The 18653-nt window shown below is 39.2% G+C and overlaps 1 protein-coding gene and 1 pseudogene across 1 annotated transcript in view; both read right to left on the bottom strand.

The window, feature by feature from the left end:
• SPAG16 (sperm associated antigen 16) overlaps positions 1-18653 on the bottom strand; it is a 1274471-nt gene that overhangs the window by 1242675 nt on the left and 13143 nt on the right. Inside the window, exons 2-3 of the mRNA XM_089672306.1 lie at positions 9738-9784; positions 1654-1746 (exon numbers count right to left, since the gene is read on the bottom strand). Of these exons, the coding sequence (XP_089528432.1) occupies positions 1654-1746; positions 9738-9784 (140 nt within the window). The remainder of the gene's footprint in view (positions 1-1653; positions 1747-9737; positions 9785-18653) is intronic.
• LOC149474159 (U6 spliceosomal RNA) lies at positions 2862-2956 on the bottom strand (annotated as a pseudogene).

Genomic DNA, 18653 nt, shown 5'->3' with positions numbered 1-18653 from the left:
GGTGTTCTTTTCATCATAGGCCTTGTTCTTCCTCCTCCAAACATAGCGTTGATCCATGGGCCCAAACAGTTCTAATTTTGTTTCATCAGTCCACAGAACACTATCCCACAACTTTTGTGGTTTGTCCACATGGCTTTTGGCATACTGCAGTCGACTCTTCTTATTCTTTGGAGACAGCAAGGGGGTACGCCTGGGAGTTCTGGCACGGAGGCCTTCATTACGCAGTGTGCGTCTTATTGTCTGGGCTGAAACTTCTGTACCCACATCTGACAAATCTTTTCTCAGTTCCTCAGCAGTCACACGGGGACTTCTCTCCACTCTACGCTTCAGGTAGCGCACAGCAGTCGAAGTCAGCATCTTCTTTCTGCCACGACCAGGTAGCGTTTCAACAGTGCCCTTTGCCTTGAATTTGCGAATGATGCTTCCTAAGGTGTCTCTTGGTATGTTTAACATCTTTGCAATCTTCTTATAGCCATTGCCCTTCCTGTGAAGAGAAATCACCTCTTCTCTTGTCTTCCTGGACCATTCTCTTGCCTTCACCATGTTTGTAACCACACCAGTAAATGTCTAGAAGGAGCTGAGTATCACAGTCATTTTAAAGCTGCCTAATTGGTGCTTATTATGCTTGATTGCTGCTCGGTGACATCCACAGGTGTTTTCAATACCTGATGGAAAGCACCTGTATGAACCTCTGTTCTTCAGAGTGGTAGTCTTTAAGGGGTTGAATAATTGTGGCAATGAAGAAACCACATAAGAACCATTTACTACTGTATTACATAAACAATTGATGTCATTTTAGTTGCATTTGGGTAGTTACAACGTCCTTGTAGGATTTGATTCTGAATACAATTCCAAATGTACACTATAGTCCCTAAACCCCTTTACAGCATTGGGGGTTGAATAATTTTGGTCACAACTGTACATCCCAAATTGCATAATGCATACTATGGAAAGAACTTCTAACATATTTACAACCATGTATAAGCTTTTTTTACATAGGCTAACATTATGTAATTTGTGTATCGTATCTTTTTTACGAGAAAAGTAGATTCCAGAGTGAGTCTCATGACGAGTGCATTTGTCATGTGATCTCTGTGACGGGTCATGGTGGCAACCAAAAAAAGTGTTGCCTATGACTAAAATCTCATACAAGTTCTACCATGTTTCTGCAGGCTGTAAGCAGCTTCTGCGCAGGTGGACTCCATGCAAAGCAGTTGCTTATTTGTGTCTATATGGCTATATAACAGCCTTCTGTGATGAGAGTGCTTCCTGCACACTCCCAGCACAGAAACTAAAATGTCAAAGATAGCTCCCAATGCATATTTGCGATCGGGAGCTTCCCATCACATGACTTCTGACAAGTAATCACGGCTGTCAATTTATCAGAATCCCCACCTCAGCTTCCCCTGTGGTGGGAAGGGGTTAAAATGTCAAAGTAATTTTAAAATGATTTTCTAATTTGATAGATCTGCTATGAGGATCATTGTTAAGGCATTTACGGTTATGCTGTGACAATCTGTCCCTGTCTCCCAACTATGCACCTTACATCTATATTTTAAGGACCACTTTAAAAAATAAAGTCCTTGAAGGGAATTTATTCTGTCCCTTGCATGCAGGTACTGCTGGAAAGGAAATGGATGATGTTATAACAACCTGAAGATCTTCAGCCTGTTCTTCAATGGTCTGCACTGCTCTTATAAGGTCCTCATTCCCATCTGGTAAACTGAAGTCATCATCAGCTGGAATCTGCAAACAAGGAAAAAGGGCATGAAGTGACAGAAAATATATGTATTCACTTAAGGTGAACCTAGTGGATCATTTCAGAAATTAAAAAAAATATATATATATATATGTTCAGGGCATTTGAGCCTTGTAGGTTGATTTAAGCTTTTAAAAATGTAAGTTACTTTAATTAAAATATATATTATAGCAAGACTGTTTTAAAAGGTTTCAAAATTTTACAGCAATCTGAAGGTTAAATTGTGTCTTGCTGAGTAAGAATGTTCATTTTTCTACGGCCGTGACTCTGAATGTTAATCAAAAATACAAACGGTTCAGTGAAAACCATAATTTGCGTAGGGGAATTGAAAAGACCTGACCAAAAGCAGGAATGCTGGACCTACAAATGAAACTAGGAGCTGGAATAAAATTAATATACTTTAACCTCTTCCCTGCTCCACTGGCATTTATATTTTACATTAAAGGCTGTTGCCAACCTTTCATCATTCTTTCTGCTCTACTGTGAAAATAGGACATTATTATGACATCTATATATTATGTCACATAAACTTAATCAACTCACATTTACATCAACCACAACTCACGGGTCTATTAAATTGACTTTTTGTTAAAAATAAAGTCTATAAGAAGGGAAAGAAGGGATAGTAAAACAATAAAAACTGTCCATAAAAAGAAAATAAAACTAAAAAAGGGGTCAATAATAACTATTTACCACATAAATAAGGTTAAACAAACCCTTAACTCTGCAAATCCAAGTGACATTTATTTAAGTTGAGCCATCTGGAAAGATCATCTTACATTTTCTATCATATGATGCGTCACAATGTTTTTTTCTCTCCCCAAATGTACTTTTTAAATCTGACCTCATGTCCTTCGGTGTACTGCTTTATTGCACATCTGTTGAGTGCCGTGAAAGACGAAACTATTTAATACTAGAGAATAGAAAATGATCATCTGTCATAGCATAAAACATCACTTATATAATTTGGTTTTTAAAAAAGGAAGTTTTTAGTGTATGATTATCAGCACTAGATTTTTGTCACAATAATTTTTTAGCACTAAATGTATGTGAAGCCTTGGTGCCTATTCCGCATGTGATATTCCTATGCACTAATTTTTTTTTAAACATGGTATGCTTCACGTTTTTGTGTCATCCTTGTGCGGAGACTAATCTTCTCTGTATTGTGCCAATTTTAGTATGTGTCCTGCCGAATACCAAATTTATTTAGCTAAAGAACTAATTTATCATACCAGAAAATCAAATCCTACATAAGTCACTAACCTTAGACCTCAACCTAATCCCTAACCCTAAAACCTAATTTATAGTGTCTTTAGCACTGTGATAACCTGTAGTTCAATTTTATACAAACCCTAATTTTTTATATTTTTGGCATCATCATTTAACCACTTCCTGTCCGGACACTTTTACCCCCTTCCTGTCCAGGGCAATTTTCAGCTTTCAGTGCTACCACACTTTGAGAGACAATTGCATGGTCATGCAACACTGTACCCATATGAATGTTTTACCATTTTTTTTGAGACGGATAAAGCTTTATTTTGGTGGTATTTATTCACCGCTGGGATCTTTATTTTTTTGCTATGTAAATGAAAAAGTCCAAAAATTTAGAAAAAAATAAAAAAGTGTTTTTCTTATACAATTCTGCAAATAAATATTTCATCATAAATCTTGGGCAAAATGTATTCCGTTATCTTTTTTTTAAAAAAAATAATAATAATAACAATAATAAAGTCAAATAAGTTTATAACCAAAAATTATAATTTTTAAACTTTTTTTTACATTTTTATATTATTTATGTTTTTTACATACTGTCACCCTAGCAGTACAGTGTAACCATGGTGACACTGTACTACTTTTGGGGGGGGGTGATGAAGATTTTTTTTTTTTTTTTTACACTGATTGCTTTTACACCCACATAGGATGTAAAAGCAATCATTTCTCTTTCTCTCTGTCTGCATTCTTGCAGCCATTGAGAACTACTGAGTGAGCTGTGATTGGTCACAGCTTGTCACATGGCTGTTGTGAATGGCCTTTTACCATGTGACCTCTGTGATCATTCACAGATTTCACATGTAGTAAGCAACGATGTCACATCTTGCTTACTACTTTGCATGTGATCACTGATTGGCCAATCAGTGACCACATGACCAGGACCTCGTACAGAGGTCCCGTCCGACGATCGGTGTTTCACTGTGTCCGGAGGACACAGCGAGCACCAGATCGCGGTACTGCGCGCTCCCAGGGAGCACGCACAAGCAGGGTGTGGGGAGGCCGTTTATAAACGGCCACCCGACCCTGCAGTGCCACCGTACGGCCGTTTATATACAACGGCCGGATGGGAGGTGGTTAATGTATACAGTTTTCTTTAGCAAATCATTTTTGTGAGTCTGTTGCAAAGTTTCTCACCTGGAGATCCTGCCAGTAAGAGAATTTCCTGTTGCAGGCTTACAAACACCAAGCCACTACTTCACAATTAACTGCAGTATAGTCAGCCTGCTGTAAGGGCTCCTTTAGCTGACTATAAGGCTGCCTATCAGGAAGACACATGCCTCCTGTAGACTTGATAGGCAGCCCAATGATCAGGGCAAGGACTGTGCTCAGTAGGCCGACAATGCTACACTGGCTTAGCATTTTCAGACTTCAACAGGAGGAATTTTTTAAGTGGTTTAAAACCCCCAAAGAAAAATGCATTATACTGAACCATACCAACTGTCAGATGTATTGGTTGCATTACTTTTCTTGTTTTAGGCTTTCATCCCTTTATTTTCAACTAGTGTACCAGCCAGTAAGTCTATTATTAATCAGCGTCCTTTAACAGACCAAGCTGTCCAGCAAAAGTGGCAGTTAGAGGGTTGAGACAAACCCTTTAACAATAGCTTACAAGCTTTTATTCATTTATGTAAACCCTTTACCTCAAAAAAGGAAAAAAAAAATGTTGCTGCAGCTGTTTATAAGGTGTTAGCTGGAATTCAGATTTAAAAGCGAAGTAGTAAACATCTCCTAAATGATGCACATTTAGGAGATATTCCTTGTACCTACAGGTAAACTTTATTGGAAGCTTACCCATAGGTACAAGTGAGCAAGAGGGATTTACTACCACTTTAATTTGTTAGCAAAGTCCATCTAAATCTCCATCTAATACCACCTACTCCCCAGATTGACAATGCTGCTGTAAAAAACAAAAAAAAGAACAAAAAAAAAAAAAAAACACAGATTGGTAAGATACAATATATTACATTTTTGTTGGGTTTAATACTGCTTTAATGTAAGCATTTATCGGTAGAAAAACAGTTTGCAGTGTCGGAGGCAAATGTATGTTTCAAGAAAGTTAAACAAATCGTGCAACTTCTTGTATGATGGAACATTTATGTATTGATTGTAACACAATTTGAAACCTCCTGGCTTGCAATTTCACCAGAGTCAGTGGAATATAATGGGGAACAGGAAATTACATCAGCTTAGTTTTAAATAGAAGAAATACCAAGAAAACCAGAAAATGGATGGCATTTCACCTATACCATTTTTTTTTATTTTGGTTTGCATCTTTCAGAATAAAATTTAATGCACCATTTAATTTGTCTCTTACAAGTAATAAAACAAGTACAGGACACAGGGAAGCAGGGTGCCATGTCTTATTCTCTGCTTCTCTGTATCCCTCAGAGCAACTAGTTATTATCAAGGTCACAATTAGAAGAAAAAAAAAAAAAAATCAAACTGCACATAAGCTGATATTAACTGGCAATTTCTATTCTGAATGGAATTTTCATTTAAATCCCTAATCACGATTATTAAAAATGAGACATACTGAATTTTACATATGACCTTGTGAGTTCTCTACAAAGGATATCTTGTGTAAATTATATGGATTGAGATTCATTTTACTAGAGCATGGCTCTAGTCTTACAAACAAGTTAATTACGTTTACTGTTCTACCAATAAACATTGATGAGTATTTCAAGAGGCTCAATCAACATAATGCTTGTTTTCTATTTCCTGTGCGGTAAGCCTCCCACAGCACACACAAATACATGCGACTGGCTGTCTATATTCAGAGATCACTGATCATGTTCCTTTCCACAGTTAATACAACGAAAAGTTTCCATCCAGCCCTGCCCTGTATGGGGTCTCCTCTTGGTCTGAGAAAGTCTTTGTTGTGAAAACAGATACATGTGAAGAGGGGAAATCTATGCTTATAAACAGAAATGTGGTGATATTTCATACAGAGTTTCCTGTAACCTTTAACATCAGCAAGCCACAATGAATGGAAAATCAACATCATCAGGAGTCAGATACAGTATAGTGGCTGAACATACTACAAGAGTGGCTGTCCATGGTGCTGAAATGTATAACATCCGGCTTAAAAGTGATATTAAATGCTTGGTTTTGTTTTAAGTTTTTTGTTTTTTTTTAATAACAAACATGTCATATTTGCCTGCTCTGTGTAATGGTATTGCACAGAGCAACCCTGATCCTCCTATTCTCAGGTCCCACACAGTCACTCCTGGCCCCTCCCTCCTGCCTAGTGCCCTCAGAGCAAGCAGCTTGCTATGAGGGCTCCAGAGCCGCTGTTCTGTGTGTCCATTCACACATGGAGTGCAGCTTGGGCCCATCCCCAATCTCTCCTCATTGGCTCACTGGCTGTGATTGACAGTAGTGGGAGCCAATGGTTCTTGCGGCTGGCTCAGCCAACGAGGAGGGAGAGACGCGAGAAAGCCGGGGCTTCCGTGCACATCACTAGATCAAGATGGGGCTCAAGTAAGTTTTAGTGGGGGGAGCTGGGGGTGCTGCTGCACACAGGTTTTTTATCTTCATGCATAGAATGCAGGAAGGTAGAAAACCTTGAGCTTTTACAACCACTTTAATTCACAATGCTAACACATTAGGTTAAAGGATAAGCTAACATTTGATCAAATATTAATAAATGCACATCTTTTTGTAAGTAAAAAAAAAAAAAAATGTTAACTTATTTATTTTACACTGCAGCCTTTAAAGCATTGTACCTGCAATCAGCAGATCATGGGTGCAATGCCAGGATCCTGCAGACTATCAGAACACAGACTGGCCATACCTCCAATACGGGAAGACAGTTACTGCAAGAATCAATTACCTATGAGAGTGTTCACCAGTGCCATCATAGTTCATTGACAACTACAGTCATCGGACACACCCAAATCTGTGAATTAATGAATGATGCAGTCATGTGGGTGAAGCCGCACAGCTTTTAAATTGTGACAGCAAGTATGAGGAAAAGATCCCCCACCCACTGTCACTGGGAGGGGAATCAGGGGACATTGGGACATGTCCCAAAAGGTGAACTTGGTCTTTAAGGAAATTTGTTTAAAAAAAAAAAAAAAAAGTGACAGTCATTTTTCAGCTCAATAAGTTCAATAAGATAACAACACTAGTCTCACAATCAAAATCTGCAGATGCTGCTGTGTATCAGAATACTTTGTATTGTAGTTTAAAAACTATACAGTGTATTGCAAGTTATAAAGTTTGAGAAAGACCGTGCAGATTTTTAGACATGTTGGATATTTAAAATAGATTTCTACACCACTGCTACTTATTACATTATTAAAATGTGTGAATGATATGCCAGCATATGCTTTGAGTGTTTTTTTTTTTGTTTTTTTTTATTAGCAACCTTATGCCCAGCAAGTTTACCTTCTCTACATGACCAGTGTACATCCCAGATTTTAAAACCATGAAAACCGACAATTATTTTGGCTCTGTTCTCTCTTCTCCTGTATTTCACAACATACAAAACTGAGAATCCAGCGGGAAGAGCGAAGTTCCCATTTAAAAGGTCATTGCTGATGTGCAGAACGAGAAGCTCTTTTGGGTAGACGGATTCTTTGCACAGCTGATTTGTCAAAGAATGGGATGCTAGGAATTTTACTTAAAAGGGTTACTCCCATGAGTAGGCTTTTTTTTCCTCTTTTACGCTCACATAGATTTTAAATTTTGTTATCCCGACATTTCCAGTCTCTGATATGTGTTACCATGTACTTTTAATAAAAAGCATCCTGTGTTTTCTAATTCTAGCAGGACGGGCTCTGATCTCCCCTGACACTGCTAATCTACCTCCGCTCCTGCTATCAGGGAATGGGTACCTGAACAGAATACTATAATGAGGATAGAAGAGGGACTGGTTAACACTACTGAGTGCTACACCGCATTCTGGGAATTATGGTTCGCCCAGATTGATTTTTTTGGCTTCACCACAGTTGCTGCCATTTCTCATGTGATTGATACCTTTTTACTGGTTACGCAGACTCCTCATCTGGACTCCTAACTTTTTTCCCTTCCCCCTTTCTCTTTTCCCCCCACCCTGTTCCATTGCCGGAAAAAACGTGGCCACTTAATATGCCATCACTTCACCCTTGGTGATTTGACCTGCATGGCCAATTGTGGGGAACTGGACTCCTGCCTGTTCTGATTTCCTGACATTATATAGGAGCTAGGTTTTATTCATTTGTCACTGGAGAGCTGGTTGGTTCCAGTTTTTCATGGTGCTTATCATTTCATGAGCTTTTTTGTTTGTTTTTTTAACATTTGTCTAAGGTGGTTTTGTTTGATACAACTTAATGGTTAAATGCTGTTTTTTATATGCAAGTACTGTTTTGCCGTAAACATAATAAATATATATTTTGAAAGCAAAAAGAAAAGCATCCCATCTTTGCATTGCCTCCTTTGCATGAAATACCTGGTGATCCGGCCAGTCTCCCTGCTTTCAGATTGCAAACATGCCAAGACATGGAAGCATATCCATCCCAGTGTGGTCAGATCGTTTCTTTGCATTCTACTTGGGAGTACAGCCTGCCTGTACTCCAGTGCCCCTCTGTCTCCTGCTAACACCACTCCCCCCCCCCCCCCCCCACACACACAGACACAGCTCCTCAGAGAGTATTTCTGTCTCAGAAGTGGGTCTTTAAGCCCTTAATGCAGCCAAAAACAAAGATTTGTAGCACCCTTTTAGAAAGTTGCTAGGTTAGGTAAATTAGTTATTTGGCTTTTCTGTAAATCGGTGGAGCTGCTTGTGATTGCTCTGGTCTGCTCTAAGTTTCACAGGCTGTGGGTTTGACTGCTTCCCCCTTCCTTCTGGATGGTTCTGGAGAGCAATTGACTGAATCAAATCTACAGTCTGAATATTTATGTGGTCCCAACCAATCCCTAAGGGAGGGTGCCCAGTTGGTGGCTGGGAGAAAGCATAAATAGTTTGAGAACTGGAGCAGAGTGGTCCAGGGGAGAAAATTCCAGCCTGAAGGGCTGCTGCCTATCTGGACAGTCTAGCTGTGCTTCTTGGATTGCTCATTGAGGTCCCAGCTGTGCTAGCTGGGAGGCCTAGTCTACTGAACTTTGCTGGAGCTGCTCAAATGATTTCTTTTTTGGGAAACTGATCTCATCTCAGGAATTTGCAGGAGTCATATCAGTCTGATATTGGAAGGAGACATCCAAATATCCAAAAGGATATTTATGAGTACACACCAGTGTGTGAGATACCAGTGACTGTGTGTTGCTACTATCTCTCTTGCATCAGAAACAGCCTATGATTAAAAGAGGACATTCTTATGGCGTTCCTGTGTAGCCCAGTTCATGATTTGCTGCTGCAAGGACTGTGCTAGAAAGTTTGAGGAAGTGAGAGGTGTCCTCATGTTGTAACCCGCAGTTACCCTGCACCTATCCAAAGTTGAAGTTTAATAAAAGCATCAGAAAAAGGATACCCCTTAGACTGTTTAATGAGCCAGAAGAGTGACTGAAACTGTGCCTGGCTACCAGTACTGTACTAATTGAGGAAAGAACCTTGGGACTATTCAGCAGGCCCTTTCGGGGGTGACCACTACAGGTTAAACTTATAAGGCGTTTAAGTATTTTTACAAGGTTCACATATGCTTTAAGCTTTTACATATTTGATGATTTATGAAATCTATGTGAAACAATAAAGACAAGGAAAGCAAAGAAAAAGCAAGACACTTACCTCTTCATATTGGTAGCCATCTTCAGATCCCTCAGTGATAGTCATTTCTATAGTGGTATTAAGGAACTAAACCAAAAGAAACTAGCTTTTTTTTCTTAGCTTTAAAAAAAAAAAAAAAAAAACATTCACAATACACAGCACAGGTAAATGAGCATATATTTTTCACTTTATAGTCAACAATATTGAAACTACCATTAATTTTAGGAGGAGATCTTAGATAAGAATAGACACTACAAAGAAAATGCACTGCTCAGTGGCTGGTAGGAGTTTCTGCGCTTTGTTCTTCGTCTTTTTAAAGTAGAACATAGGGTTACACCTTGTAAAAATACTTGCCCCATAAATCACAATCTCAATACCTTTATTAAAAGTTTTTCTAAGCGGTCACATGGCGGCAAAGCTCAGTCAGTATCCCTTTTTTTTTTCTCTACGGCTGGTGGGTGTGAACACTCTCCTGGCTGACAACATCTTAGAGCAGTGGTTCTTAACCTGGGTTCGATCGAACCCCAGGGGTTCGGTGAGTCAGTCTCGCGGGTTCGGCGGAGGTGAAGACCCACACCCGACTCATATGATTCGTGCAGTAAATATTCATTATTATGTTTTTGTGTGAAAATCATGTTTTAATGGTTTTGTTCTTTGTTCTTAACGGTTTTGTTCATTTTGTGAACCTATGTATAAATATATACCTAAATATATAGCTATGTTTTGAATTTGAAAAATCATATTTTATTTTTCCAATTAAGAAAGGTTCGGTGAATGCGCATATGAAACTGTTGGGGTTCAGTACCTCCAACAAGGTTAAGAACCACTGTCTTAGAGCTATAGACGCTGGCAGGTAATATCGCTGTTCTACAAGATCAGCAGGAATTCAGCAGCATTGCTGGCACTCCACAGACACACAGACCAGGCATAGTTTTGCAGTCACCTGGCCACATTGGAGGAAGGACAATTTTTCTGCACTTGGGAAGTGTAGACGGAAAAAAGCAAAAGCAGTCCATCAAATCTGCCCTTTGAGGAAATCTATTCAGGAGGAAGGGTCAAATTTTTTCTAAGCCCCCATTCACACTTGAGCATTTGTCTGCTTCTTTCCCTATGCCTGATTAAGCCTATGTAGAATCCTATCTCCATTTGTCCCGGAGGAAACCCATGCAGGCACAGAGAGAACTTGTAAACTCCAGATAGGTGGTGCCGTGGCTGGGATTCGAACCAACAACCCTAGTACTGCCAGGCGGAAGGGCTAACCATTTAGCCACTGTGCTGGTTTCAGACAGAGTGAGGTTGATTTACTAAAACTAGAGAGTGCAAAATCTGGTGCAACTCTGCCTAGAAACCAGTTTCTAGGTTTTATTGTCAACGCTTAAGTTGGCCATAGCCAATTTGAATTTGATTTACCCATGTATGGGCAGGCTGAATGTGGCCAAGTTGATCGATTGACCACTAGCAGAAATCACTGTGCTCTCCCCGAGGGTATGGCTCCCCCCGCCAGAAGAACACAATGGCTCCGTGGTAGGGCTTCCCCCATCAACACTGACTGTGTTGGTGGGGGAATCAAGTGATTTTCTTTTATGCAAGTTGTGGTTGCAGTAAAGAAAATCACTCCATCTATGGCCAGCTTTAATTGAACAAGCTAATGTTAGAAGTTGATTGGCTACCATGCACAGCTGCACTCCAGTTTTAGTAAATCAACCCTACTGTCTGTTTTATTCTTGTGTGCAAATAACTTGGTCCCACACACCCCATTTTATATAAAGATAGTACAAAACTGATAAGATGAGCGTAGCTGGTCTGATAGTCACATAATTATTGTGTGCTTTGTTTATAGTCTCCCTACATTCACCCCCAAGTTCAACTCAAGATATTTCAAAGGCATCAAGAGCAACATGAATTCATGACGCAAGCTTTTTGTATATGGTCTACATATTCTTATAATACAGGATGTATATGGAGCCAACAGTTTACACAATGCTTTACAAAATAAGGGGGACAGTACAATTACAATGCAGAAGGAATTGGAGGGCCCTGCTCATGGAGCTTATAATCTAAAGGGAGGAGGAGGTGGTACAAAAGGGCGCCGGCATCTTTAGTGTGGGCACCCGGCTGTGACAGCTTGCGGCTTCACAGCCGGGTGCCCACTGCGCATGAAGCGCTGCGCTTTGTGAATGGTCCGGCAGTCTTCTGGGACCTGTCACGTGTCCCAGAAGACTGGGAGGGAGGACAACTCTGCGGCATGGAGAGCGGGTACCTGTCAAATTCGGATGATCGCAACCGCCCCCCCCCCCCCCAGTCATTTCCTGTACTATGTCCGCAGTCTCTGGTCATTTCCTGTACTATGTCCGCAGTTTCTGGTCATTTCCTGTACTATGTCCGCAGTCTCTGGTCATTTCCTGTACTATGTCCGCAGTCTCTGGTCATTTCCTGTACTATGTCCGCAGTCTCTGGTCATTTCCTGTACTATGTCCGCAGTCTCTGGTCATTTCCTATACTATGTCTGCAGTCTCTGGTCATTTCCTATACTATGTCTGCAGTCCACTGGTTCAGAATATTTTTTTCTTGTTTTCCTCCTCTAAAACCTAGGTGCGTCTTATGGTCAGGTGCATCTTAAGGAGCGAAAAATACGTATATAAATATGGCAGCTCCAAAATACAATTTTGCAAGGAATAAAAGAAATAGATGTTATGCAGTGACAAGCAGCACTAATATGTAATTATACTATGCTGAAATGCTTAATGCTTTACAGCTAGAGAGTCTTTTTATGGGATCATAAAGACAGAGATAACATGCTTTTATCTGATCTTAGCAAAATATTCCTATGTATACCTTGTTAATTTACTTAAACAAAATTATTCAGGCATTATGCACAGTTCTTTTGAGAGAATTTTCACCGTTTAAAAACATTAAATGAAAAAGTAAAACACTATCTACTAAATCATGATATTTTGGAAATAATGAACTATTTGGTGATAAAAAAAATAATTATACAAAATTTAGAGCTTCAAAAGCAACTCACACAAATCTGTAATTTCTTCATTTACAGTGTGATAATCTCCGTGCTGAGATCATCTGAATGCTAGCAAGCGGACAACAAACAGCACTTACTGCCTATAACAGCTAAATGAGCTTGCACTGTCTAGCACCTGTGCTTTACACGATGCAGATGGCAAAACTGTTGCTTATCACAAGAATGCAGTAAATAGAGTAATAACATGTTTGAAATGGATAACACTGAGGATCCTGAAGAGCGTATCCTACAATTAGAATTCATTTTGTGATTACAACTATTCCGTGATGAATCGTCTTTATAAAACGTAGTGGATATTGCTCTGTACCCTGAAAATGTCTATCTAAGAAGCATCTATTGATGCTTGTATAGAACTTGTCAAGACTCAGCGTTTATAGAGAACAGCACTTACAATTGCTTTGTTAAAGCATCATTCAAATAGGATTGCAATGGAACACTTGCCAAAATATTCCAGGAAAACAGTCCTTTTCAACATCACACTACAACAACATAGATGTACACACACATACAAACAGACAAAACGCAATGTGCTTAAGATGATAGCACACAAACAATTCTAATTTCTCATGTTTTGTTGGACACACCCATTAAACAATCACAGTGCTGTAAATAAAAGTCAACCCAATAAGGTCAATGAAAGCTTATTGGAATCAGTAGTTTGCACACCTGGAGTCCAATTAATGAAAAGTTTGGAGGTGTGGTTTAGAGCTACTTTGATAAAAGACGCTAAAACATTTTAAGCTTGCTGTTCATAAGAAGCATCTGTGAACCATGCCTCACAAAGGGAGCTTTCTGAAGACATAAGATCAAAAGTAGTTCATTTGCATAAGGCTGGGAATGGATACGAAGCAATCCCAATGTTTTTAGGCATCCCTCACTTGAAAGACAAATGGTCTATAAATGGGGACAGTTTAAAACTGGCGCCCAGCCAAGATGACACCCAAAAAGGTACAACGTAGAATCCTCAATGAGGAAATAAGAACTTATAATCTCTGAAATATTACCTGTGCCATACGCAACTCAGGAAAGACAGGGGGAGATTAGAGAACTAAATGCTTGGTTACAGACCTTGTGTAAGAGGGAAGGATTTGGGTTTCTAGAGCACTGGGCTGACTTTCATTGGGGTGCAACCTATATGCTAGAGATGGTTTGTACCTAAATGGAAGGAGATCTGCTGTGCTGGGGGAGAGTTTTATGGGGAGGCTGGAGGGGTATTTAAACTAGGATTGAGAGGGAGGGAGAATTAGATTATAATGAGGTAGACAGATCACACAAAGGTCAGTCCACATTGGTGGGTGGAATGGGGAAAGATGAGGGGAGAGCTATGGCAGATGATAAGAAGGTTCCCATGTTACAAACAACCATTGGAATTGGTACCATTTGTATGAAAAATAAAAATATACAAAATACGTGTGCACAAGGTGTCAATGGATTAAAGTGTTTGTTCACCAATGCCAGAAGTCTGTCAAGCAAAATAGGGGAGTTGGAAGCTTTGGTGCAAGAAGAGAACTTTGATTTAATTAGTATTGCAGAATCTTGGCTTCATTCTTCACATGACTGGGCCATTAATATTCCTGTCTATGTTCTCTTTCGAAGAGACAGGGCAAATAGGAAAGGTGGTGGTGTCTGTCTCTATGTGAGAAGTAATCTCAGAGAAAGTGTGAAAGAGGACCTAGTTGATGGAGAGTGAGATGAGGCTAAAGCATTATGGGTAAAACTGCACATGGGGGTGTATACTACAAAGGTAAATCATTAGTTTGTTATAGACCTCACAGTGTTAATGAGAAGGTGTAGACTCAGCTCCTTCCACAGATCGAAAGGGCTGCAAGGGCTGGGCCAGTGATAATAATGGGGGTTTTAACTACCCGGAAATTGACTGGAGTAATGGAACTGCAGGAACAGTTAAAAAGGGCAAAAATGTATAAACGTACTACAGGACAATTTTGTGGTACAGTTCATAGTGGCACCAACTAGGAATGATGCTCTGCTGGACCTGGTAATCTCAAACCATGCAGAGCTTATTATGAATGCCCATATAAAGGAAATCTGGGAAGCAGTGACCATAGCATGATTTCATTTATTGTTAGCTGTAAATGGGAGTTCTTCAAAAATACTGTATGTGAACACACTGCAAAATATATTCCCATGGGCAACAAGTTTAAAAGGCTAAAAATCAAACCTATGTGGCTTATGGCCAAAGCTAAAAAATCTATAGATAATAAGAAAAGAGCTTTTATTAAATATATAAAATGAAGGCATGCTATCATCCTTTAAACATTACAAAGAATATAACAAAATATGCAAAAAGAAAATGAAGGCCGCAAAAATTAAAAACAAACGACAGATTGCAAAAGATAGGACAAACCCAAAAAAAATCTTCAAATAAATTAATAGTAAAAAGGTCAGGTCTGACCATGTAGGCCCTTTACAAAATAATCTAGAGTGGGTGACTGGGGACAAACAGAAGGCAAATTGTATTCAGCTCTGTGTATACAAAAGGAGCATGGGGGAGCTCTTGTCCATAATGGGTATGGTATTGACACAGCGCCAGATGATTCACATTGGCTCACAATTGATATGATCCAGAAATATGTGGACAGAAAAAAGGTGAATAAAGCACCTGGACCACATGGCATACACCCACGGGTCCTTAAAGAATTGCGCTCTGTCATTTCAAAGCCATTGTTTCTCATTTTTTGGGACTCTCATGACTGGCACAGTACCACTGGATTGGCATTAGGCCAATGTGGTGCCTATATTTAAAAAGGGATTAAAATCTTTACCAAGTAATTATAGACCTGTTAGTTTAACATCTATAGTTGGGAAGATACTGGAGAGTTTAATAAAAGACCACATAGATGAGTTCTTACTGGAAAAAAATATTTTACGCAACAGATAGCATGGATTCATGAAAGACAGAAGTTGTCAAACAAATTTGATTTCTTTTTATGAGGAGGTGAGCAAAACCTTGGACAGAGGGGTGGCGGTGGACGTGGTATACATGGATTTTGCAAAAGCATTTGACAAAGTTCCCCACACATGGCTAATGTTTAACGTAAAGTCTGCAGGCTTGGAAAAATCTGTATGTAAATGGACAGAAAATGGTAAGTGGTTAATGATGCATACTCTGACCTTTGGGGTACATCACTAACAACCCTAGACCATTCATTGTAGGGACCCTTACTTTTTAATATATTTATAAACGATATAGGGTCTGGGATTAAAAATACCATTTCAGTCTTTGCAGATGACACCAAGCTGTGCAGTGAAACAACGTCCTTAGAGGATGTCTTCAACTTACAAGCCAACCTCAATGCACTGTTTAATTGGGAAACTATGTGGCAAATGAGGTTCAATGTTGATAAATGTAAGGTTATACATTTGGGGGCTAAGAATATGCATGCATCATACATACTGGGGGGGTACAACTGGGGGAATCAATGGTGGAGAAGGATCTGGGAGTTCTAGTAGATCACAAGCTTAATAACATGCAATGTCAAAATGCGGTTTCTAAATCTTTATCTCATTTATTTACATATCTTTATCTCATGTATTTACATCACAGAAACCTGACATTTTAACAAGGGTCTGTAGACTATTTATATCCACTATATTTATATCCATTATATCCACTGTAAGTCTTTGAACAGGCAGGTATGTCCATAGCAGCATGGAGGAAGCCACTGCTCTCCAAAAAAAAAAAAAAAACATTGCTGCTTGCCTGAAGTTGCCAAAGAGCACCTTGTCAAACCACAACACTACTGGGAAAACCATTTTGTGGACTGTTGAAACTAAAGTAGAATCAGTTGGGAAAAATACTCAACAGTACAGGTGCATCTCAATATATTCGAATATCATCAAAAAATGATGTTATCTCAGCAATTCAATACGTGAAACTCATATTATATAGATTCATTACACACAAAGTGATATAATTCAAACATGTCTTTCTTTTAATTTTGATGATTATGGCTTACAGCTAGTGAAAACCCAAAATTCAGTATCTCAGAAAATTAGACTATTACATAAGACCAATAGAAAAAAAAAAATCCAAAATTCTACTTACAAAATGCTGATAAAACAATCGTGTATATGATAGCCGCTGGTGCCAGCTACAGCTGGTGGGGATAATGTCAGCACGGACTCCTCCTCCTCAGCACGGACATCTGTGCTAACGTCATCCCCGCCAGCTGGAACCAGCATCAGCAGCATTCATATATGCGATTGTTTTATCGGCATTTTGTAAGTACAATCTTCGATTTTATAACAAAACATTCTGATAGTACTTCACTATGGAGACTCTTTCATTTTTTTTATTTGAGCCTATAAAAACCAAGGAGAGGAGATCGTGGCAATCAAACCTCTTAGGGGTGGAAAACACACATCGGAACACACACACACAGTTTCATGCCTTTGCAGACCACCTATAATCTGGGGCCTGCGCTTCTGGTAAGAAGCTGTGGTTGATGGTGGTGGATACACTGTTCACTGGATTGATTTAATGAAGACACTAATCACAGGAGATTTTAATTGATATATGGACTTTGAAGTATATATTTAAATTATTTTTCACGTTTATATATGGTCTTTTTTAGATTGATAGATGGACTTAATTTATGACACTTAATTCATGCATCACATTATGTTTTTTATTCTTAATTTAAATGTATGTATTCAGCGAAACATATATATAGAAAGGTTTGAGTACATGGTTGGATGTTTTTGAATGCAGCTGAATAATTTATAGTTTATCTTGACTGTCACTAAGCGCAGTGTAAGAGTTTTTTTTTTTTTTTTTTATTGTTCGACCAGCTATTAACCCCAAAAGTTTACTTTTTTTCCCAGCACTATGAATGTTTACTGGGTGTGTTCAATAATCATACGAGAAATTAAAATAGTTTTTATGTTATCAGTATAAGCTCATTGTTTTTGCTAATTGTTGTGATGAGTCCTCTTGACCTGGAATGTGTTCCGAGGTTGGCATTCATCATCCCTTCTGCTTCTACCAGTTTAAGGTCAAGCAATTTGGGATGAAGAATGCTCTGGCGATGTTCCAAAAGGATGGTAGATCAACTCCTCAATAGCCTCCAGGATTATGCTCGTGCATATCTGGACGACATTGCGATCTACAATACCTGGGAGGAATATCTGCTCCACCTGGGTACCTGCAGCAGTGGAAAAAGAAATGTGAACTAGGGTGGGCCATGAAAAAACTTCAGTTATATCTCTATGAATGATCCTGCACAGTGCTCACTGACTCCCATCCATTGATCTGGTTGAATTGAGTCTCTGGAGACAATGTATGCTTATTGGGGTGGAGTCGTGCCCTGCAGCCCTACAACTTTACTGTGCAGTACAGGCCAGGATGACAAAACAGCAACAAAGATGGACTTTCCTGGCAAATCCTTTGATTGTAGTATAGGTTCTGGACATCCCCAAGCTGACCTGTATTGGATCTAGCCCAGTCTGCCAGACTATGGAACGGGGAATTATTGTCACGGACCTGGGGTTGCAGGAAAACTCCCACTGTAACATATGGCTTTGTATGTATAACGCATTCCTATGTGGGAGCTGGACTGTGAGGTGGGCATTGTCTGTGATAATGTAGTTTAGTTCTTGTCTTAGGATTTTCTGTATACAGTGTGTTTCTCTCGTAAAAGCAGTACTTCTAGTTTACTACAAAAACTAGTGGGAAGCAGCTTCTTGGTGGAGATACCAAGTCTGGGTGCCCAGAGTCCATCACAGAATGCATGTAGATAAAGAAAAAAAAAAAAAAAAAAAAAAGCTTTTTCATTTAGAACTACTCTAATGCAGAGAGTGCATTAAGGTAAAAAAAAAACCCTTCTAATTTTACAATCACTTTAAACAAATCATCATCTACAGTACATAAATATCATCAA

The sequence above is a fragment of the Staurois parvus genome, unplaced genomic scaffold (genome assembly GCF_062004578.1).
Source record: "Staurois parvus isolate SC_StPar_1 unplaced genomic scaffold, SC_StPar_1.0 ptg000011l, whole genome shotgun sequence".
Taxonomy (NCBI): Eukaryota; Metazoa; Chordata; class Amphibia; order Anura; family Ranidae; genus Staurois; species Staurois parvus.
Note: the sequence above shows the minus strand (reverse complement) of the source record. Positions and strands in the feature narration are given on the sequence as shown.